Genomic DNA, 24,333 nt, shown 5'->3' on the forward strand with positions numbered 1-24,333 from the left:
GGAGACATGACAACTAAATGTAATGTGGTGTCCTGGAGGAGATCCTGGATCAAAGGGACATTAGATAAAAACTTAGGAAATCTGAACAGGCATGGACTTTAATTAGTGATAACTTATCAATACTGGCTCATGGATTGTAACAAACGGGCCATGCTAATGTAGGAAGTTAGTAATAGGGGAGGCTGGGTCTGGGGTAGGTGGAAACTGCATCATCTGTGCTACTGTAAATCAGACTTTTCTAAAAAATAGTCAATTTTTTAAAAGCTACATAAGGATAGAACATACTACTTTAAATGTAAGGAAACTCTAAAATACAAAGGATCAAATTTATTCAAACTTATATTTATTTTTGAGACAGAATCTTGCTCTGTTGTCCAGGCTGGAGTGCAGTGATGTGATCTCGGCTCACTGCAATCTCCGTCTCCCGGGTTCAAGTGATTCCCCTGCCTCAGCCTCCTGGGTAGCTGGGACTATAGGAATGTGCCACCACGCCTGGCTAATTTTTCGTATTTTAGTAGAGATGGAGTGTCACCATGGCCAGGATGGTCTTGATCTCTTGACCTCGTGATCCACCCGCCTAGGCCTCCTAAAGTGCTGGGATTACAGGCATGAGCCACTGCGCTCAGCTGTCATTTTGAAAGGAGACAGAACTCCCTTGGCTAGAACTGATATATACACATATTGCACTAATAACTGTGCATCCAGTTACTGTAGATGACCAGATAGTGGTAAAGTGAAAATCTGGTGCACTGAAGATTTGAGATTTGAGTGGAGCTGGTAAGCAGACCTTCCTTGCACCCTCTAGGAGTTGACTTGTCATCAAGAAAAGACTTGAGACCAGGCACGGTGGGTCACACCTGTAATCGTAGCACTTCAGGAGGCTGGTGGATCGCCGAGACCAGGAGTTCGAGACCAGCCTGGGTACCATAGGAAAACCCAGTCTCTACAAAAAATACAAAAATTAGCTAGATGCAGCGGTGGATGCCTGTGATCTCAGGCACTCTGGAGGCTGAGATGGTAGGATCACCCAAGCCTGGGAGGTTGAGGCCACAGTGAGCTGTAATCATGTTACTGCACTCTAGCCTGGATGACAGAGGAAGACTCGGTCTCAAAAAATAAATAAAATAAAAAAGAAAACACTCGAAGCTAAAGCTCAATGAGAGCTTAGAACTGGCAGGAGGTACAGAATTAAGAAAATAAAGGTTTTAAAGAACCAAGCCCATAGTGTTAAAACTTTTGTATTAAGAGGAAATCTGGACATATTTGATATTTTATGTATTTCTATGAGAAAATTTTGGCCTATTAGAGTGAGCATCTCGTAATTAATTTAAAATGTGTAACTTGGCTGGGCACAGTGGCTCACTCCTGTAATCCCAGCACTTTGGGAGGCTGAAATGGGTGGATCACGAGGTCAGGAGTTTGAGACCAGCCTAGTCAACATGGTGAAACCCCCGTCTCTACTAAAAATACAAAAATTAGCTGGGTGCAGTGGCAGGCACCTATAATCCCAGCTACTCTGGAGATTGAGGCAGAATTGCTTGAACCCAGGAGGTTGCAGTGAGCTGAGATAGTGCCACTGGACAGCAGCTTGGGTGACAGAGCAAGACTCCATCTCAAAAAAAAAAATGTGTAACTTGGCTAGGCATGGTGGCTCAGGCCTGTAATCCCAGCACTTTGGGTGGCCGAGGCGGGTGGATCACGAGGTCAAGAGATCGAGACCATCCTGGTCAATGAGGTGAAACCCCGTCTCTACTAAAAATACAAAAATTAGCTGGGCATGGTGGTGCGCGCCTGTAGTCCCAGCTACTTGGGAGGCTGAGGCAGGAGAATTGCTTAAACCCAGAAGGCGGAGGTTACAGTGAGCCGAGATCGTGCCATTGCACTCCAGTCTGGGTAACAACAGCGAAACTCCGTCTCAAAAAAAAAAATGTGTAACTTAAAAACTATAATTTTAAGTTGAAATATTGTTTATTTTTAGTATCAAAACATCTAATAAAGTATTAAACTCACTATACTTGTTAGTTTAATTTATTAGATTGATAATCCTTAATTTGTACTTAGGAAAGGTATTTAAAAGGGAAACAGAATCTTAAATGTAGTTGAAGATGTTGTAAAAATGCACCTTAGAAGCCAATGATAGAATTTGGTAGGCTTACAGCTTTTAATGGAACAATAAGGTCTACAGGGCAAACTAAAAAAGCGTAGAAAAGCATTCCCAGCCAGGCGCAGTGGCTCGTGCCTGTAATCCCAGCACTTTGGGGGGGCTGAGGTGGGTGGATCATCTGAGGTCAGGAGTTCGAGACCAGCCTGGCCAACATGGTGAAACCCTGTCTCTACTAAAAATACAAAAGTTAGCTGGATGTGGTGGCAGGCACCTATAATCGCAGCTACTTCGGAGGCTGAGGCAAGAGAATCGCAGTAACCCAGTAGGAGGAAGTTGCAGTGAGCCGAGATTGCGCCATTATACTCCAGCCTGGGTGACAAGAGTGAAACTTTGTCTCAAAAGAAACAAAAAAAATAAAGAAAAAGAAAAGCATTCCCAGGCCTTCCCCACCCTGTGGGATCCCCAGCAACTGAGAGTCATCGAGCCTCCACGAGCTGTGTGAAGACACAAGGCTTGTCATGCAAATCCCGAAGTCACCACCCACTGTGTAAGGACCCATCTTCCACATTTCTTATCTTTCAGCAATGAAAAAAATTTTAACTCCCAGTCAGGCACAGTAATAGCCCAATGAATGCATAGGTATACAGAAAGTGACCGTGTAATTTATTATCCAAATCAGGACATGTTTGACAGTGAGAGTGGACATTATTAATAATTATTCTGGGGCAATAGACTTAAACCAGAATTGCCTTGGGCAAACCAGGACATCTGGCCCCTCTAGGTCTAAATGTATCATTGTAAATCCACAAGGGAAAGTAAAAAACTGTCTCCATCATAAGAGAGTACCCAGCGTCAGCAAAATGCCAGATCCTTTACTATTCTACCGGGAGAGCACAAAGAGCCCTTTCATTAACTTCATACCCTAAGGTCTACTAGCCCCTGCATTTCATGAGGTTTCTTCTTCATACCTGGGTGTCATGAGTCCCTTTGTCCTCCACTGACTACAGAGCAATTCTTACAGAGACAGTCTGTGGCCCAGGCTGGAGTGCAGCGGTGTGATTTTGACTTATTGCAACTTCCGCCAGGTTCAAGTGATTCTCCTGCCTTAGCCTCCCAAGTAGCTGGAACTACAGGCACATGCCACCACGCCCAGCTAGTTTTTTGTATTTTAGTAGAGTCGGGGTTTCACCATGTTGCCCAGGCTAGTCTCAAACTCCTAAACTCAGGAAATCTGCCCGCCTCCACCTCCCAAAGTGCTAGGATTACAGGCATGAGCCACTGTGCCTGGCTGATTACAAAGCAATTCTTAGTGTTTAGTCTGTACCTGTGTACAAAGGTCAGTGTGTAATTCTGAGTTGTGAAACAAAGAGGCTGTTGGCTGCCTAGCTGCTGACTGGTGTGGTTTCTCCAAATCCAGATTCTCATAAATGATCAAGGCTTATTTTAAAGTCTGAGACTGTAGTCTTATTTTTCCACAACTACATACGTAAAAAGGCATCCTATGTCTTCCTGGATATCTTTTATTTTTTCCCTGTAGATTGCCTGATAGATACCATGGGCCAAATGTGTGGCCATGTTATTTGTTTTCATCCAAACCCAGTGGATTTTTGGCAGTTAGTCCAATTCTGTTATGCTCTCCTGTTGTGGGAAAACGGGGTAACAGACACTTGGGCCCAATACATTGCAGGAACTCAGCATCCATCTCAAGCTGGGGTGTTCACATCTGGCTTGGAAGCCCCAGCAGAGCTTGTACACAGTACACACAGCCCATCTCATGACAGCCAAGGGCCTGCCCCCACTGCAGCGCTCTGGGGTTTCAGTCGTGGCCTGTTCTATTTGTACAAGAGTGGCTTATTTGGTGAGAGTTGGGAAAGTTCCTCTGCCAACAGTAATTTTCCCCATACTACCTAACATTCCCTCTTTAGGGTTTTGAATTTTAAGGTTAAGAAATAAGTACAGTGACTCCACAGTACTAGAGGGCCACAATTTTACCCTTTAGTGTGAAAGAGTATAGTCAGATAATCCTCCCAACATCTGGCTGAGCTCTAGAGAGAAGATAGAGGGGGTCCCAACGCAGTAGATGGGGTTGGCAGTACAGAGGGCCAACCCCAAAGGTAAGGTTCTGGGCAGCCGGAGAGCAGCTGGAAGGCCCCTCAAAGGCACACTGGCCTTGGGACAGCTCTTTGCCTTATGACTTTTTATGAGGCCATTGTTGTATCAGCCAAGTGGAAAGGTGGCCATGAGCTTCCAAAATGAGAGCCAAGAGAAGAGACAACTACAGGTAGATGCAGTGAGTCTAGTTTTTTCCCTTTTGCATCTAATTCCTCCCAATTATTTCAGATAATTTGGCAACCTTGTCCCCTGAAATCTGGCACCACTGGGGCTCCTGCCTCTCAGCATTAAAATAAAAAATTCCAGTCTCTGCACAGGCCTCCCAGTGAGATGCCACTCAATAGGGGAGACAGATCAAAGCTGCATTTTCTTAGCAACCGAAGCCTTGCCCAGCCACCATGGAAGAGATCTCTGCCAAACTCCCTCCACTGTGAAGAAACACAACAGAGACCAAGTGAGAAGTAGCTACAGTTTAATACAAACCTGCACCAGAACACAACGTGTCGGGCTGTTTAGTTTTTGCCTCAAATGGTGGCCAAAGCACAGGACCATGTGTTGTCTTGGGGTTGACACAGTCTTAGCACCATGACATTTACGGGAGAGTGGGGAAGTCACCTGGGTGCTGGGGTGTTGGAGGCTCCATCCCGACCCCAGGCTGTGCCTGCGCCTCAGCAGCTGGAGGGGGTTTGGGTTTCCTTGTGGTTCTGTGGCTTCTGGGTCAGTATCAGTAAAGCCCTCATCACGACATTGGCTTGACAGAGACCTACTGTGGACTCCTAGCACTACACACACGCACGCACACTCACACACAGTAGCACAATTTTCTGGCAACTTAACCCCACAAACCTAGAGAGCAGCTAAGGCAAGAACAACAGTATTTATTCAGCAAGTACAAGACCAGTTTGAGAGCTGCATTCAGTGCAACCAGAGACCCTTTTCATTCCAACCAGGAGCCAGTGGGGCTGGTGACGAAGCTGGCTGGAGCTCTGCATGGGGCAAGGAGTGCATGGTGGGGGCTGATCGCTCATTTGGCTCCTTGAATCTCTTTCTGATTTCCATCTAGAAGCTCCCGGACAAGGGTGGGGTCTGTGTAACTACTGGGGGTGGATGAAGCGGATGGCCTACAGTGGGCCACTCCATGATGTGCTTCCCTGGCACCATGTGTCACACATCTCTTGGGCGGAGGCACTCAGAGAAGGTAAGCTTTCCTAGCCTAAGCAAGGATGCTCTGCCCAGCTGGCCACCACCACTGTTGCTGGGCTCTTTGGCATCTGCCCAAGGCCCATGACCCAGTAAGGGCTGAAAGGGATAGAGATGATGTGCACTGCACCAGGAGGCAGTGTCATGGTCCCCCTTCCCTGGTGGCTCTCCCAGGCCTGGGTCCTCACCCCTGTTCCTATGGCTACCACTTTCCATGAGCCCCTTTGCTACCTCTGCTCTCTGGCCGACCGCCTCTGTCCTCTCAGCCCCTGAGTGAGGAAAGGGGGAGGGAAGGGAGAAGTGAGGGTATGGACGCAGCTCACACTGCATGGTTAGCTCCCAACAGGTGACTAGTCCTGGCTCAAACACAGAATGTGCATGAGGTTGTTTATAAGAAAGATGAGAAAAAATATCTATCTGTGCAAAACAAAGCAGGCTGCCTACCAGGAAAGTAAGTCTTCTCGTTGGTTAAACTCTTAGGTGGGATCTACAATAGATTTCACCCTGGGCCTCCTCTCCACAGCAGGGATAGACAGCCAAGGTTGGGAGGGTGGTCTCAGACACTGCTGAGGTGAGAGGGCCTGAACTTTCTGGGCCAGAGTTTCCTCATCTGTAAAATGGGAAGAATGATAAGTGCTCCATTGTCATGAGGACCCAGTGAGAGGTCATATACAGAGGTGTTTTGAATACAGGAAAAGCACTACGGAGATGTGTAGGGGATGACCTTTTACTGAGGCTCTGGAAGCCTCATGCAAGCCTTGGGCTGAAACCACATGGGCAACATGAAGTCACCTCCCACGGGGCAGACAAGGCTTAACAAGGGCAGGTGGCTGGGTCACTTCCCAGATCACTGGAGGTGGAAGGAGACACCTGGCCTCTAGTGTTTCCATGGGAACCTCTGTGGGGTTTCAGAAGCAGGGAGGGACCACCTGGACGGGCAGAGGAGAAGATGAGGCCATGAGCCAGTGAGGGCCTGGTGCTGACCACAGGAGATCACAGCACCTGAGCAGCAATGCAGGTTCAACAACCAGGTCCTGTGGGCCTGGGGTCCCCTCCCCGGTGTCTGGCGAGCCCCTCTCCCACTCCTCCTCTCTCAGCAGGCATGCGGCCTCTTGCCAGTCACATAGGAGGAATGCTGAGCCTCTGTCCAGCAGGGAGAAGTTACAGGAAGCTCTGTGTATGTGTGTGTGTGTGGGGGGGGTGGGGGGGTGGGGAAGGGCAAGGGAGTGCTAGGAGTGACCAGGGGCAGAGAGGGGAAAGGAAACCTGCTTCCTGAAGGGCTGGCACCTCCGGGGCTAGCAACCCAGGCCTGCTCTCGGAATGGAGGACACTAGACTAAGAGGGGAGGGGAGGGGAAAGGTCCTGGGCCTCTGGCAGCCTGAGAGCCCAGCCCCTCTACTGCCCCTGCCCTGTGCTGTCTGGTTGGTGTCGAGTGCAGCGTCTCCTAAGGACCACATCTATTCCTCTGGCTATTCTATGCTAGTGACACAAGCACCGTTATTTTTCACAGGATGCACAAACAAGTCAAACCAAACTACTGCGCAAACCAAACGTGCAAAACAAAACCATTTACACGCGCCTGGCACCAGCCTTGAGCCCCGCCCAGCTACCCTTCTGGGCCTGTGACCCCCCCAAGGGTCTGGGCAGGGCACGGGAAAAGCTGGCAAGGGGCACTGGTGTCTCAGCCAACCCCATCCCTACCCCCACACAGGGCCAGAGGTGGGTTGGGGGAGATGGGATGTCCTGGGCATGGCTGGGAAGCTGACACCTGTCTGACTTGGGAAATGTCACCAAGGGGCTTAGGGGGTGGGGGAGGAGGCCTTTGCTTTGAAACCACATCTGCTAAAGTGCTCTGGACAACTGGCCAGTCAGCCAGGGGGCAGGGCACTAAAGTCTGGGCTTTCCCGAAGCCAGCAGAGGCAGGAGTGAGAGGAAGGGCTGGCCAGGGCTCTATGCATTGGGCTCTGTGCATAGTGTGGGCTTCCTGGGCCCCAGAAAAGCCCGCCGAGGCCGAGGCAGGAAAGGACTACAGCAGGAGGAACACATCTCAAAGTGCCTGTTAGTTGGCTCGAAGCACAGTGAATCACTTTGCAGACATAGGGACGGCCCCGTGGGTCCTGGGGCCCCCCTCGGGTGGTATGCTGCCCAGCCCAGCCTCTCCTGCCCCTGCAGCTGTGGCCGGAGAGTTTCGGGCTGGTGGTGGCGGTGCGTCCTCACTTGGGGGGCTGGGCAGTGCCTTTACCAAATGCCACTCGACCTGCCTCCAGGGGGAGCGAGGATCCGAGCCGAAGCTCGCTTTGGAACATGGTCATCGATCTGAGAGCCTGAAGGGAAGGAAACATAGTGGTGAGCTGGGCTCTCATGCCTGCTAACAAACCAGCCACCCTCTCCTGGAGGCCCACTGTGTGCAGGGCCTGAGTGAATCCTCTTGGCCGCTCCATCCCATTTCACAGACAAGGAGAACAAGTCTCAGGGAAGTTAAGTGACTTGCCCTGCATTGCACAGTGTGTAAGTGGCAGAGCCTGGACTTGGACCCAGGTTTTCTTAGTTCAGAACCAACATTATTAACTGTCCACTGTGCCAGCTTCACTGCCCCAAGCCTGGACACAGTCTCTCATGCTTGCAGGCTGTCGGCCAGCCTGTTGGCACTTGGGCCTTTGCACATATGCCTCAGTGAGTAAGCGATAGAGAAAAAGGAGGGTATGCCATTGTTTTGGAAAATGAAAGAACCATACCCCAAAGGCCCCGCATCTTGAAATCCCACGACTTAGTTACAAAGGGAGGGTCTATACAGAAGGAGCAGGATTGAACACACACACACACACACACACACACACACACACACACACACACGGGAGGATCTAGTGCCCCAGAGAGCACAGTGGGCCATTATTCAGCCTGTCCCACCTAGAACAGACAAGATTTGGGGTGGAGGTGAGGGGCAGGCTGCCTAATGTTTGCAGTCTGAGCGGGGATTCTGCCTAGTCTTCGCTCTTGGGTGGAAGGAGAGGAGGCCGATGGTCAGCAGGGGCCCCGCAGTTCTGGGGTCTGGCTTCCCTTTGTGGGTCTGGCTACAGCAGGAAGGACCTTGCCCTGGCAGTGATAGGAGTATCTACCCCTCTGGGACTGGCAAGACCTGAGGGCGCATAAGCAAGTCTTCCACGCCAGAGTCCCTTTCTGACACCATCACTGGTGGGAGTGGCAGTGACCCTCAGGGTAGTGGAGACGTCATATCAGCAATGAGACTGGTCCTGAGAGAGGACCCCTCCCCCTGGGCTACCAGCACCTCCAACAAGGACCTCATCTCTTCTGCCACATTGGCATCCCTCTGGTTTAGCCCTCTGCTCTCGCAGCAGGATGTTTTGTGTATGGGGCTTGTCTCCCGAGTAAACTCCAGGCTCTGGTGGAAGGACTTGGGTCTTGCACCTCTTGTTGTGCCCACCCCAGCACAGCCCTTACAGAGTGGATGCTTGGTCTCTCTCTGGCCTTGTCCTGAAGGCAGCTCAGCTGTGCTCAGGGAGACTCAGGGTCCTGGCCCCTTGCATCTTATAGACTGCTTGTTCTCCACTGGCGGTCATCATTTATGAGCCCGTGGCTTGCATGGCGGTGGGAGGGGTGGGAACTGCCGTGCTTTTAAGAACTGGGATTGGACCCCCAAAGGAACCCAGAGATTCCACAGGACTGGGGCCAGGACCCAGGGGATAGAGAGATAAGAGAAAAAATTGGGTATCAGAAGTCAAGAGATAAAATACATTACTTAATAAAATATATACAATACAATTCTTGGTTAAAAAAAAAAGGTGGGGCCGGGCGCGGTGGCTCAAGCCTGTAATCCCAGCACTTTGGGAGGCCGAGGCAGGTGGATCACAAGGTCAAGAGATCGAGACCATCCTGGTCAACATGGTGAAACCCCGTCTCTACTAAAAATACAAAAATTAGCTGGGCATGGTGGCGTATACCTGTAATCCCAGCTACTCAGGAGGCTGAGGCGGGAGAATTGCCTGAACCCAGGAGGTGGAGGTTGCAGTGAGCCCAGATCGTGCCATTGCACTCCAGCCTGGGTAACAAGAGCAAAACCCCGTCTCAAAAAAAAAAAAAAAAAAAGGTGAAGGTGGGGTGAATGAAGGCAGGGACAGGTGAGGGTAGGTCACAGGAGGAAAGGAGGTAGCAGAAGGAGCAGAGAGGCTGCTGAGGAGTGGGCTGGGGTGGGTGAGGGGACAGTGGGTGCAGTACCATGAACCACAGACAGGGCCGACTCTGCTGAGCTCTGGGCAACTCTGGAGCACCCACTGTGTGCACAGCCCTCAAGATGTTTCAAGGGACAAAAATATCTTAAGAACCCCCAGGAGAGTCCCAGGTTAGAGCAGCTGTGCCCAGGGACCAGGACAGCACTCCTATCTCCATTAACATCTGTGTGAGTCTAATATCCAACCAGCACATCCCTGGAAACAGGTGATGGGAGGGAGAAGAGGACACAAAAGAAAAGCAGGTGTAAGTCCCACTGCCTGGGTGGGCTCCTCCCGGCCCCCTGACTCTTACCAGAGAGGCTGAAGCTGGATTCATGGAGGTCCCGCATGCCCCCATGCCGGGTGACGGGCCGGGTAGGAGTGTCTGCGAGTGGGGTTCCCATCTCTTTCTTCCCAGGGTGCACAACAACAGCAACATCCCCCAGGTAGGGAGTACGGTCCACTCCTCTAACCTTTAAAGTCTGGGAAGGATGGAAGAAGAGCAAAAGGAACAGGACACCACCATCAGAGCTGAGTGATACAACCATGGCCTTCCTTGGGGCCCGCGGGACATTAGACACTGCCATTCTGCCCAAGACCCAAATCACTGCAAGTGACCAAGGCTCCTTACACCTTGAGTCCAGGGGCTGGGGAATTCTTTTCCTGTTCCTCCTAAAGAACACATGCATATGTGTACATGTGGGCATGTATGTGAGTGCACATGTGTGTGTGTGCATGCATGTGTACAGGAGAGATATTGGCTCCCCCAACACTGGTGGAAGCCTTAACAAGGTAGCAGGTAGACGTCTGAGGAAGTCAACTTTGGAGAGCGCCCTCTTACACAGCACAACTCTTTCCCCACCTGAGGCTCTCATGAAGCCACACCCTTTATGGCTCTGACAACTCTGAGGGAACAGAGGCTAAACAGAGCCCATCTGGAGATGAGAGGCCCCCAGCAGCAATACTAGCTCATTCCACACGCACAAAGGCAGTAGAGTTAGGAGCTGACGTTCTACGACCAGACTGTCTAGGTTCCAATCCCAACTTCGTCACTTGTAAACTGTGTGGCAGTGTGCAAGTTACTTAACTTTTCTGTGCCCACAATACTGGCACCTACATCAGAGAGTTGCAGGAGAGCAGAGGAATTCATATGTGTAAAGCTGTTCGAACTGTGCTGGCACACAAGAGGCAACACAGAAGTCAGAGCAGTTATTACTGCAGAGGTCATTTATGGTCCTACATCGTGTTAAAAAGTGCTATTGGGCCAGGCGCAGTGGCTCACACCTGCAATCCCAGCACTTTAGGAGGCCAAGGCAGGTGGATCCCTTGAGCCCAGGAATTTGAGAGCAACCTGGACAGCACAGTTAAACCCCAACCGTCTCTACAAAACAATAAACATTAGCTGCCTGTGATGAGTAAGAGACCCTGAGTTCGCGTTTAGATTTAGCCCTGTGATCACGGAAGTCATGCTTTCTTCATTCAGGCAGACTATGCCTGTGCCCCATGGCAGACCTGGGAGGGGATTTCTTCACTTGTCGGCCTCTGGGAGCGAAGGATTCTTGGTTTCTCTGAAAGCTCTGAGCCCTCTTGTGCGGCCCGTGTGCCAGCAGTGTGGGGATCCTGTGTTCAGGTACTTGCTCCTCCTTTGCCTCAGACAATGCTTTGCAAATATGCCAGCTCCATTCCCCCTTGCTTCATCAAGACTGGGAGGGAGCCAGGCCAAAGCAGTATCTCTAGCCCCCAGCACCCCCAACTCCAAGCCTGCGTATCCGGAGGAGCTCTGTGGTCGAACACGCTCACATTTCGTGCTTGTGTCCTCTGCAACTCAGGACCCCTGCTGCCTGACCACTTAAAATGCCACCTGGTAATCAAAGACGGGGACTAGAAACCAGTATTTTCTGTCTCTAGCGTTCCCCTAGCACTACCACACACTCCCCTCTCAACGCTAGAGAGAGGGCAACAGAATTGAGTAGAGAACTGGAGAAAATCTCTTTGAGATTTAAAACAGTCATGGAGGATGTTCCCCGGTAGGGGGCGCCAACCCCCCTCCCCACCTCCGCATCGTCCCCGTCCCGCCTCACCTTCTCTCTCTGGACCAGTTTCTTGTAGACAGTGTCTGGGAAGGACCTCAGGGGACAGAACTTGCCGGTGCCCTCGGCGCACATGAAGACGCCGTTCTCGTACACGACACGCCCCCGGCTGATAGTGACCAGCGGCACGCCATGGCAGCGCATGTTCTCGTACAGGTTGAAGTCTCCTCCCTGGACCTGCGTGCTGGCTGAGATGGTCCTGGTGGGGAGGCAATGGCAGGAGAGAGAGCGCTGAGGACAGGTCAAAATGTCACGGCTCCCTGGGAGGGGTGAGCCCCAAAGGCTGATTGGCTGAGCTGAATTGGCTCCCTTCAAAATTCTTCTGCCGAAGTCCTTACCCCCAGAACTTCAGAACATGACCCAATTTAGGGTCTTTAATGTGATCTTAATGATAAAGTGAGGTCATATAGGTGGGCCCCAATCCAACCTCACCGGTGTCCTTATAAGAAGAGGAGACAGGCCGGGCGCAGTGGCTCATGCCTGTAAGCACTTTGGGAGGCCAAGGCGGGGGTGGGGGGGGATTATCTGAGGTCAGGAGTTCAAGACCAGCCTGGCCAACATGGTGAAACCCCATCTCTACAAAAATTACAAAATACAAAAATTAGCTGGGCATGATGGTGGCTGCTTGTAATCCCAGCTACTTGGGAGGCTGGGGTGGAAGAACTGCTTGAACCCGGGAGGCAGAGGCTACAGTAAGCTGAGGTCATGCCATTGCACTCCTGCCTAGGCAACAGAAAGACTCTATCTCAGAAAAAAAGAAAAAAAAAAGAGGAGACAGACACACCAGACATGTGGGAGACAGACACACCAGACATGTGTGACACAGAAGAAAGACCGTGTGAAGATGGAGGGAGAAGATGGCCAACTGTAAGCCAGGGCCATATTTTGTTCTAGAAATAGTGCAAAATTATATGCTTTTGGAGATCTGAAGTTCTCTTCAAAATCCCGAGTCCCTCTAGCCCTGGAGATGAGTAACAAACTTTACTTTGTGGCTTCTGGGTCCCACACCACCACGTCGGCATCGGCTCCAGGGATGATGCGGCCCTTGCGGGGATATAGGTTCAGAAGCTTAGCTGCGTTGGAGCTGGTAACAGCCACAAAACGGTTCTCGTCCATCTTTCCTCCAACCTGAAATGTTGCAGAAAGTGTCAAGTCAACCAGGCTCTGGGGCTGGGCCTCAAACCCTTGGTCACCTTTGATGCTGGCCTGTGGACTTTGGGATTAGGTGGTCAGGATAATGGTCATAAGGGGACAAGGCCATGAGTGCCATCTTAGATGAGCCAGTCTGTGTGGCTGGGGTCCAGGTGCTCACTTATTCCTTTCTCCTTTCATCCAGCAACTTTGGTGAGTGGCCCTGGTTCCATCCAGGCTGCCTGCCTGGGGCAAATCTACCTCCTGTTTGTAAAACTAGCTCTGCTCATGTGCCCACACAGAGGAGTCAGGAGCCTCCCTTCATCTACTAAGGGTTATATTTTCAAAGGGTTATACATGCTCTAGAAAAACATCTTATTGCCCCACCCATGAGAGTACTATGGACTCTCTTCAGGGGGATTTCCTGAGCCATCTTCCTGGCCTTCCATGAGCTTAGTCTTGAGGACTTCAAATCTCTTTGGGGCTCATACTATTTTGAATCTAATCTGAGATAGATCAAGACCAAAAATACTTATTCTTCACGTGCAGAACAGGTGGTATTCAAATGAAATCCCAGTTCTTATCCTTTTTGAAAGCAATTAGACAAAATATATCAAATCAAGAGCCTTAAAAATGTTCATATCCTTTGGCCTAAAAATCCACTTCTAGGAAGGTGTCTTAAGAAAATAATCAGAGGCCGGGCGCGGTGGCTCAAGCCTGTAATCCCAGCACTTTGGGAGGCTGAGGTGGGTGGATCATGAGGTCAAGAGATCGAGACCATCCTGGTCAACATGGTGAGACCCCGTCTCTACTAAAAATACAAAAAATTAGCTGGGCGTGGTGGCGCGTGCCTGTAATCCCAGCTACTCGGGAGGCTGAGGCAGGAGAATTGCCTGAACCCAGGAGGCAGAGGTTGCGGTGAGCCGAGATTGCGCCATTGCACTCCAGCCTGGGTCACAAGAGCAAAACTCCATCTCAAAAAAAAAAAAAAAAAAAAAGAATCAGAAATGCTGACATACGCTTATGAACAAAGAGGTTCTCCACAGCATTATTTGTAAGTGCAAAGATTAGAAACAGTCGAAAGCCCCAAACATTAGGGAAAGATTAATGTATGGTACATATGGTACTTTCATTGGAGAAAATATTATTCAACCAAGAAAAAAGATGTTTTTAAAGAATTTTTACTGATATAGAGAGATACTCAGGGTATACTGTTATATGAAGAAAAAAAAATTCTGGTTAGTATAGTCATTGGTGAAAGAAAAAAATATGAAGCCAGTTATTAAAATAATGTGTATCTGGGTGTGGTGGCTCACACCTATAATTGAAACACTTCTGGAGGCAGAGGTGGAAAGATAGCTTGAGCCCAGGAGTTCAAGACCTGCCTGAGCAACAGAGCAAAAAAGGAAATAAAATAATGTATAGTACATGCACAGAACTAGAAATACACTAAAATGTTAACAGTAGTTTAATTTCTAGGCCTGGAATTAAGGGGGTTTTTTCCCTTATACTTTTCTGTATTTTCGAAATTTCCATAATAGGTCTTATTACCTTTCTAATTGGGAGAAAGACCTTTTGTGTTTTGTTTTTGAGTGAAACATACACCTGGGATTGAACTAGCCCTTCTAAGAACATTCTTTGACAGGATCTGAGGAGCGAAAACTCTTATTAGGATTAGAGTGGGGATGAAGCGGAGATTAGAGCGGGGATCAGGGCAGGGCGGGGCTCTAGGAAACATACCACTCCTCTCTCCCAGATGACACTCATGCGGTCCTGCACACCACTCACTCCATGTGGGATCTTGGTGAAGTCTTCCTTGCCCATAGCTTTCTGCTTTGTGGTGAAAGGCCGGTGATCTGATGCCACAATGTTCAGAGTGTCACTGGGTAGAGAAAAGGAGGTGACCAGTAAGGGGAGGGGAGGTGAAGACCCTAGAGGGTGGGGATAGATACAGGGAAAATCCTCAGCATGGGAACCAGGCAAAGCTGACTCCAATTTCAGCTCTGCTGCTCAGGCCACGTCACCTCTCATCAATTACTTCATCTATGTGAACCTCAGTTGACTCATCTACAGGATGAGTGTGGCACAGCCTGTCTGTGTCACAGGAGACTTCAGTGAGAACCTTGGGATGGCAAGGTTTAAGAGCTAAGATAGTGAGCAGAGAAAAGCTGAACTCAGAGTTTAGCTGAAGTGAGATGCTAGAGGTGGTTTTACTATCATGGAATTGTATGCCAGTTCCCCCTCGTCAGCTCTCCAACCCCCACCTGCTGGCAACAAGCATTCAAAAGTTCAATGTTAAGCTTTGCTGAAAAACTTGGACTCACAGTCTTCCTTGGATGTGGGGATTCTAATGGCACAGAAGGGAAGGAGGGATGAGGTAGAAGTCTGACTTAATAGACTGAGAGTGCAATGCAAGTCAACCAGCTCTTCCCCAGTGCCGTTCAAGACTACAGCAGAAACATATTAAGGCGGTCCTCAGGCCAGGTGCTCACCCCTATAATCCCAGCACTTTGGGAGGCTGAGGCGGGTGGATCATGGGAGGCCAGGAGTTCGAGACCAGCCTGGGTAACATGGTGAAACCCCGTCTCACCTTAGCCTCTGGAGTAGCTGGGATTACAGGCACCTGCCATACGCCTGGCCAAATACAAAGAAATTACAGGCAGGTGCCTGTAATCCCAGCTACTCCAGAGGCTAAGGTGAGAAAATCACTTGAAGGGGAGGTGGAGGCTGCAGTGAGCCAAGACTGCACCACTGTACTCCAGCCTAGGCAACAGAGGGAGACTCTGAAAAGAAGAAAAAAAGCATCTTCCATTCAAGGCTGTGGGCAGCTCAGGCACAGGCAGGCTCTCGAGGGGCTCCCGGGCCAGAGAAGACTCAGGGAAGAACAGGGAGAGGGCTCATGGCAGTAGATCCTCTGCCTGATAAGCAAGGCAGGCAGCCGGCTCCAATTCAGAGAGCTCTGCAGGCCAAGGACTCAGAGGCAGTGAGGGGCAGAAGACAGAGAATGCCCACCCAAGCCAGGCCAGGCCAATCTCAGGAGGAAATGCCCTTGTGGGGCAGGGAAGGCCTGCTGGGAATGGGGGTCAGGAGGGAAAGGGGGATGACTGCTGGGATCACACTGCGGGGGCCCTGAAGGTCAGAAGCAAGGGTCCCATTGTTTTCTGTAGGAGGCCCCAGAGCCTGGTAAGTGCCCATGCACCATCTAAGAAGACTCTGGGGGCAGAACGAGTTGTCTGACTTGGTGAGGAAGCATATTCTTTTTTCTTTTTTTTTGAGACAGAGTCTTGTTCTGTTGCTCAGGCTGGAGTGGAGTGGCATGATCTCAACTCACTGCAACCTCCGCCTCCCGGGTTCAAGTGATTCTCCTGCCTCAGCCTCCTGAGTAGCTGGGATTATAGGTGTGCACCACCACACCTGGATAATTTTTGTATTTTTAGTAAAGACGGAGTTTCACCATATTGGCCAGGCTGGTATTGAGCTCCTGACCTTGTGATCTACCTGCCTTAGTCTCCCAAAGTGCTAGGATTACAGGTGTGAGCCACCACGCCTGGCCAGGAAGCATATTCTTAAGGCTCTCAGACGATGGCCAGTCAGCTGCATAGGGCTGTTACCACAGGGGACCTGGCAGGGCTCATCAGTCTCAGCTCCTGCCAAATGACTAATGTGTTTGACCAAACTCGAGGTGAAGATGCCTTGGCTCTTTCTGTGCTGTGCAGTCAGCTGGGCCTTCCTTGGGCCAAGGAGGCTGCTCTGGCCCTTGCAGAGACTCTTTGCAAGAGACTCTCCTGCAGAACCCTGAGGCTTCCCACACTCTCTGGCCCTGCAGAAACCCCCACAGTTAAATGGAATCTTTAGGGTTTCCTTTCTCCTGAGAGGCCCTCTGGATACCTGAGCAGGGCTCAGGGAAGAAGATGCACGTTGCAGTCATGGAGGGCAGGTCAGGGACCCTGAGAGCAACAGGCTCATCAACTCCTACTCTTCAACCAGCTCAAGTCTTCCTGAGCACCCAGCTTTCTGAAAAGGTGCCTACACAAAGGTGCCCACTAAGCAGCTGTGAATGGTGGTAGTGACATTCTAGGAGGCCCTCTGAGCTCTCTCAGCACTGCCCTGAATCTGAGAGATAGGAAGCCCCGATTCAAACCATTTACAGTTTAAAACATGACTGGCTTTGCAAGTACTTTAAAATTTTATATGATCAAATGAAAAAATTTCTGGTCCCTTTAAGAAGCCAGAATTTAGGCCAGGAGCAGTGGCTCATGCCTGTAATTCCAGAACTTTGGGAGGCCGAGGTGGGTAGATCAGTTGAGGTCAGGAGTTTAACCTGGGCAACATGATGAAAAAAATACAAAAAATACAAAAATTAGGCTGGGTGCAGTGTGGCTCATGTCTGTAATCTCAGCACTTTGGGATGCTGTACTCCAGCCTGGGGGACAGAGTGAGACCCTGTCTCAAAGAATAAACAAACAAAACACTAGCCGGGCATGGTGATGCACACCTGTAGTCCCAGCTACTCAGGAGGCTGAGGTGGGAGATTGTACCACTGCATTCTAGCCTGGGTGACAGAGCCAGAGCCTGTCTGGAAAAAAAAAAAAAAAAAAAAAAAAAAGCAGCCTGGTTTTAAATAAAGAATAAGTCATTCCATCTATAGATTGGACTTTTTATTCCCATATAGCCTGACAAATCACAAATCACATCCTAAATAAATAATTATGAAGCAGCTCATATTTTCTTATGGGAATGCTAATTGGTATCTGGGTTTTCTATCAAGTATTTTGCATCATATAAGTTATAACCAATGATGTGTTACAAAAGTGAAATTATAGTCATCATAAATTTCTATCAATAATTAAAATATTAAAATTGTGCCCCAAATCCTATAAAGCAAAACTCATTTACAATATGCACTGATTAAAAAGGGATTCAGACTATTCTCACAACATATAAAACAACATTTCTACTTAAATAAATAGAATTAATTTAAATAATTAAAATACATTTGACAAAGTAGGCTAGATATAAAAACTTAAATTATTCAATGATACTTACTCCCCCAGTCTGTTTGAATTTGTATGGGTTTGGGTGCTGCAATTTGGGTGAGTTGAGGCACTTATTATCGTTTTTGTTCTTTCAGTAAATTTGCTTGTAGCAAGCAGGGGTGTTTTAAAAGACTCTTGACCTTGGAGCCAAGCCGATATTATTATAGTGGATTCTTGGTAATTGTTTTATTGTATTGCAGATGATGAAAAGGAGGCTGATTCTTCTCAAAACAAGCATTTCTTTTTTGTGCTTTTGTTGTACATGCTGTAATACAGTGGCATGATCTCAGCTCACTACAGCCTCCGCTCCCCGGTTCAAGCGATTCTCCTGCTTCAGCCTCCTGAGTAACTGGGATTACAGACTTGAGCCACCCCGCTACACCCAGCTAATTTTTCTAGTTTTAGTAGAGACGGGGTTTCTCCATGTTGGCCAGGCTGGTCTTGAGCTCCTGACCTCAGGTAATATACCCGCCTCAGCCTCCCAAAGTGCTGGGATTTTAGGTGTGAGCCACCACGCCCAACAGCATTTTTTAAGAGTAAGCTGATCTAGCATTTCTCTCTTCATCTTTACCCTCCAAACTGATTTACATCTGTAAGAGCTGCTGTGCCTGGCACCCACCAAAGCTATGGGACAAAATATAATGACCGTCCCCATGCCGTGGTGCATACTGCCCTCTGCAGAGGCCACCTTCGCCTATGCCCTATTGATGGCACTCCACTCACATTGGCAAAGCCCTGCACCCCCCACCTCTCTTTAGGTTGTGAACATAACGGGATGGGAGTTTTCCAGTGGTTGGCAACCAGGACTGAAAGCTAAGGACATGGATGAGACAAGCACCTTATTATCTAAGAGAGCCACTTTCAGTGGGGCCAGTCGCTACCCTCCACTGTCCCTGCACCGCCCTAGAAGAGGCGTATCCCCACCCTCAAGGTCTAGAAAGTGGCTCGGAGGGAGACTGAGAGGCTGGCAGGATGCAGAGTCATGGCTTTCCCTCCTCTCCTCCTGCCTGGGTTGAGTGGGGCTTCCATACCCTCTCTCCATCAGTCCACCCCAAAGACAAGGAGGGCATATTTCAAGAGGTTCATTTGTGGAGAGCAGAGCTGAGAACAGTGGGTACCTGCTTGGGCTGTGAGCTGTGGACCCGCCTCTAAGCCTCTGGGTTGGGGACAGCCTGCCCTTCCACCATAGGGAGCAAAAAGGCCGTGTGGGCTTCCTCTGGGCCCCAGACACTGTAGAAAGTGGCCAGGCTTAAGTTGACTTGTGGGGGTCCTCATTCACAGAGGCACTGCTAGTGCTGCAAGCTGGGAGAGATGTATGCTTGGGCATAGAGAAGAATCCCATCACCTTCTGTCCTAATCCTCTTACCCCAACCGAAGCTGAACTGGGGATCTGGAGGGGAGGAGATGAGTCTTAAACTGGATGGAACTTTAATATCCAAAAGTGAAGAGGAAGCAACATCTTCTCCCCAATTTTTTTTTTTTTTGAGATGGAGTCTTGGACAGGCTGGAATGCAGTAGCAAGATCTCGGCTCACTACAACCTCCACCTCCTGCGTTCAAGAGATTCTCCTGCCTCAGCCTCCCAAGTAGATGATGGAATTACAGGTGCACATTACCACACCCGGCAAATTTTTTGTATTTTTAGTAGAGACGAGGTTTCACCACGTTGGCCAGGCTGGTCTTGAACTCCTGACCTCAAGTGATCCATCCACCTCGGCCTTCCACCTCGGCCTTCAAGTGCTGGGATTACCGGCATGAACCACTGCACCCAGCCCCCAAAATATTAATAGGAGAGAGACAGAAGCTGCAAGCAGTTATTGGGATAAAACAAAACCCTTTCATGATTGAGTCCTACTGAATTCAGACTGTTCATCAAACCATTTCCTTTAGATTGGGATTGAATGGGAAAAAGCAGTGTCAGAAAGAGAAGAGCTGGAAAAAGGAGACTGGAGGGAGGGTGTTGGTGGCGGGGGGAAGGGGGAGAAAGTGCAGAAGAAAAAGGGAAAGGGGAAGAAAGGAGGGAGAAACCCACAGAAGGAGGGATGTACAGACAAGGAGCACACGGGAGCCAATGAGAAGAGGGAGAGGTGAAGAAAAGAGACAGAAAGAATTCCTACATTCTAGGGTAAGTCACAGGCTACATTCTGCAGCTCCCCACTGGGATTTAGAGTAGAGATCAATGTCCTTTGAGATTCGGAATAACCACTGTTCACAGTTCTATATGTGCTCTTCACTCTTACACTTCAGAAGCTCTCACTCCACATCAAGCAGTCATAAAATCCCAATAGGATGGCAATTATCTGACGGGCTTGGAGAAGGTAAGAAAAGCACAATCATCCTATGGGCACGGTGAAATCAAACCTAGTTCAGATTTGTTTCCTGGAGCCTCTATGATGTCTCCCTAAAGATGTACACATCCTGCAATGTGCTGCTGAAATGCCTTACTTGGCCAGCAGGCTCATGAGGTAGGTGGAGGTGTTGGTGTCCAGTCTCAGGGGAGGCACCGTGACGTAGGCGGCCGCGTGGGACCAGTCCTGGTGGTAGTAGTGTAAGCCTGTCAGCGTGGCATGTGCGGTGGTGGTCTCTGCCAGCACAACCTTCCCTGGAAGAAGAAAGGTCAGAACCATCACCAGGAAGCCACTGAACCCAAGCAACCGCTGGGTGCGCCTCTCATTTTACAGGTGAAGGAGCTGAGGTCAAAGACAGGAACAGACCTACCCAAGCTCAAAGGGCTTTTGAGAGCAGAGCTGGGTGAAAGCCCAGAGAGCTTCCCTATTCTCCTGCTGACCTAGGCAAGGAAGACAGAGGGACATGGGCACTGAGGCCTGGCAGCACCAAATGGCATGTTGAGGAGTCCGGTTTGCCGAGAGCACCACTGTGTGCAGGATGCTGTTGGCAGATGGAGCTTGACATGGGTGAACAGTCATGCAGGGCTGCAAAGGCCATGCTAAGGAGCAGTCTAGACTATTTTCTGGACAGGTGGGGTGCTGTGAGCAGCTTCAAGAGAATGATTTGGGGTAGGCTCCATAGTAGGGCTGGAGGACAGGGAGACAGGAGGTGGGAGTACAGTCACCAGGCTAGGACGACCATCTAGGTGAGACCCTGCAAGGAGCTTCAGATGAGGGGAGAGGCAGGCGGTGGGATCTAGAGCATGAATCAGTCGAAGGCTGGGATGCCCTTGCTTCTAATCTAAATCCCCAGGTCTGTGACTGTGACTTAGTTTCTCCTGCTGCCAGGCCCTCACTAACACCTGCTGCTGCCAGGCCCTCACTAGCACCAAACATCTGCAAGCCTTTAGGTACTGTCAGGCAATCCGCAACAGAAGCCATACAAATGCCCCTTGAGGCTCATACACAGGGTTCCGGGAGGCTAGAAAGGGAAGCTGGGCCCACACACTGTTCTTTCTTTAGGGACTTCCCAAACACCTCCTGAAATGCCTCTGAAACTGGTCCAGGATTTTGTTAGTTGCCAAGGCAACGGCTAGTAAAATCTATGAGGCCAAAAAGACACTAATTAATGAGTGGGTTTAAAACTTGGAAAATTTTACCAGACCCAGGAGAAGTGACAGACACTTCCGCAAAGCTGTTATGCATACAAATTTGCACAAGAAAAAGCTCACGTTCTAGTGGACTAAAGCCAGGCTAGTGCAGGGCAGCTCTGAGGAAGCCAGTGGCAGATGAAAGCGAAAGGCTGGCTCAGGTCCTGGTCTCAGGAGCCAGGGCCAGGAGTGCACATGGCTGATGGGCCCTGTCCGTCTCCAGTCCCTCCACATGACTTGCTCCACCCAGCCAAGCCTACGGACTCACCTTGCATCTTAGCAGCTGCGATAACATCACCAGCCGAGATGCTGGACACGTTGACCAGGTAGATCGGACAGTGAGTCTAAACACAAGAAACAGTGGGAAGTAGGGAGGGAGGGTTGACCCATAAATTTTACAAGCATCAGAATAACCCCGGCAAAGTCAGTCCTGGCACAAGCACCTCCCCCTGCGTCACTAAGCCCACCCTCAAGGTGACAGTCCCTAAGTGGGGAATGCAGGGCACAGCTGCAGGAACTGCATGATGGTGGTGAGGAGGGGGCAGAGAACAGCCTCCAGCACCAGAGCCCACCAGGAAGCCCAGCCTGTGAAGTTCAAGACCATCAAGTCTGAACCTCACATTTTCTCCCATCTGACAACCATGACTGCAATTTAAGAGCGGGGCTCTTTTTCATATTTTAATTTCCTGTTCATAAACGTGATGATCTAGAGTTAGTTGTGTACTCTATCTAAAATTATGATGCCTTCTGACTGAAGGCTGCTTATCAGTAGACAGAATGCACCGTGGAGATGAAGAAAATACAGGAGGGTGAGGGTTGAGAGTCTGGGCAAGAGAAGGCTGATCTCGCGAACAGACACCTGGACTGTAATACTGGTTAGCTTTTTCTCTACTAAGCTGTACAACCACAGTCCACAGCTTAACTTCTCTGAGTGCATGCTTGAGCTAAAAGGCAAGAAACTGCCTTGTTGTTGTTCAGGTCTTTCCTTATTCAGCGGTGAGTTCCATCAGGAAGTAATTGATAAAATAACTACTGTTATGACAATAAAACAATGTCCTTGTCCTGCTGCAAGAGCTCTAAAGTGCAATTGGGAAATTCTGTTTCCCCAGATGTTATTCTGATTCTCTTTGCTTATCACATTAGGAGGATGTAGAGTTTAGGAGCTGGCCTGAGTTTACATGTAAGCAATGAGCTGAGTGTCAGCAGGCTTGGTGGGGTGGAATGGAAAGCTGGTGGTGAGAAGGGTGAATGCAAGGATGGTAGGAATGACAGTGCTCAGTCAGCAAACAGTTCTGGGGTCCTGTGGGCCAGACATGGCGCTGGCTCCCAGAGCAGAATGGGGCTGCTCTGTAGACGTTGGTTTCTAATTCCAGAGTAGAAACTGGGCAACTTACCCTGTTTGCAATGGTGATAACACGATGAGTGGCTTCAGCTTCCAGCTGTTAGAAACAAAGGATGGGAGGAAACCACACTTCACCATCTCCTCCAAGCATACCCACACCACACCCCCCGCCCTTGTGGAGCAACTGCATCCACAGGGGCTGGCTCGGGGCAAAGCCCAGGCAGAGGCACCAAACTTCAACCACCTTGGCTCACAGTGAGGGAGAATCCTAGGTCTTAAAATACCAGGCCTGTCCTTGCTGGATGCTACTTGGGGCTTAATTAAAAGGTAAGGAAACAAAATTAAATAAACAAAAACCCAAGGTCACATCTCTTCCTGTTTTCTGGTGTATTATCTCCATAGCCACCTCACAACTGCAGCAAATAGTGGCTGATTTGACTCAGGAAATTAGTCTAGATCAGGGTTTCTGCACATGGTACCATTGGCATTTGAGTTGTATAATTCATAATTTTTTTTTTTTTGAGATAAGGTCTCACTCTGTCTCCCAGGCTGGAGTGCAGTCACATGATCACCGCCCACTGCAGCCTCCACCTCTAGGGCTCAAGCAATCCTCCCACCTCAGTCTCCCGAGTAGCTGGGACTACAGGCATCCACTACCATGTTTGGCTAATTGTAAAAATTTTTTGTAGAGATGGGGGGGGATCTTTCTTTATTGCCCAGGCTGGTCACAAACTCCCGGGCTCAAACAATCCTCCTGCCATATCCCCCCAGTGCTAGGATTACAGTTGTGAGCCACTGCACCCAGCCATGTTGCGTAATTTTTTATGGTCGGGGTGTCTGTGCATTGCAGAATGTTTAGCAGCATCCCTGGGCTCTACTAGATGCCAGTAGCCTTCCCCCTGGACCCCCAGGTTGGGACAAGCAAAAATATCTCTAGACATTGCCAAATGTCACCTGGGGAGCAACATCTTCCCTGGCGTAGGGACCCCCACAACCACCTTTAAGCAATAGATAATGGTAGTGATAATTATTGCTATTACGACCCCTACAGCCAAAGTCTTGCTCTTTCCCTTGAATTAAGTATCAAAGAAAGTCTAATGTGTGTGTGTCCACCCCCTACTCACTCCTATTCTCACAGGCACACCCTCCGTGTTTCCATCAAATCTGGTATGTGTTTCTCTACCAGTTCAGAAGTGACAAACAGGACCTATATTGAAGGGGTCTGAGAGACAGGCACAGATCAGGGCAGTGAGGGGGGACTCCTCAGGGGACACACTGTGGACCATCTTGGTTTCTGGGTAATGGTAGTACCACCATATCCTGTGTCCTGCTCCTTGTCCCTCAAGGCCCCCCCATCCAATCCCTCATGGATATCCAACCACCCACATGCATTGTAGGCTTTGAAGAAATAAGAAGTTTTTCCCCCTCCCCCAAAATAGTAGAGAATGTGTGAACAGGGTAATAGGGCAGGAAAGCGTTATTTATCGAATGTGGTCCCTCCAGAGCAGAATTCTTCAGCAGGGGGACTGTAGGGGATTTGTGTCAATACCATATA

At 49.6% G+C, this 24,333-nt stretch overlaps 1 protein-coding gene across 5 annotated transcripts in view; it reads right to left on the bottom strand.

Annotated features, from left to right (window-relative positions):
* Window positions 1-4,671: 4,671 nt before the first annotated feature.
* Window positions 4,672-24,333, bottom strand: part of DPYSL5 (dihydropyrimidinase like 5) — a 97,619-nt gene continuing 77,957 nt past the window's right edge. For all 5 annotated transcript variants that reach the window (XM_054244385.2, XM_017964484.4, XM_035273584.3 and 2 more), the window contains 8 exons: window positions 22,831-22,875; window positions 21,705-21,780; window positions 20,344-20,500; window positions 14,604-14,745; window positions 12,718-12,860; window positions 11,724-11,931; window positions 9,956-10,124; window positions 4,672-7,740 (listed from right to left, as the gene is read on the bottom strand). In XM_054244385.2, coding sequence (XP_054100360.1) covers window positions 7,655-7,740; window positions 9,956-10,124; window positions 11,724-11,931; window positions 12,718-12,860; window positions 14,604-14,745; window positions 20,344-20,500; window positions 21,705-21,780; window positions 22,831-22,875 — 1,026 coding nt within the window. In that variant the 3' untranslated portion in view covers window positions 4,672-7,654. The remainder of the gene's footprint in view (window positions 7,741-9,955; window positions 10,125-11,723; window positions 11,932-12,717; window positions 12,861-14,603; window positions 14,746-20,343; window positions 20,501-21,704; window positions 21,781-22,830; window positions 22,876-24,333) is intronic.

This window comes from Callithrix jacchus, chromosome 14, assembly GCF_049354715.1.
Source record: "Callithrix jacchus isolate 240 chromosome 14, calJac240_pri, whole genome shotgun sequence".
NCBI classification, from domain to species: domain Eukaryota; kingdom Metazoa; phylum Chordata; class Mammalia; order Primates; family Cebidae; genus Callithrix; species Callithrix jacchus.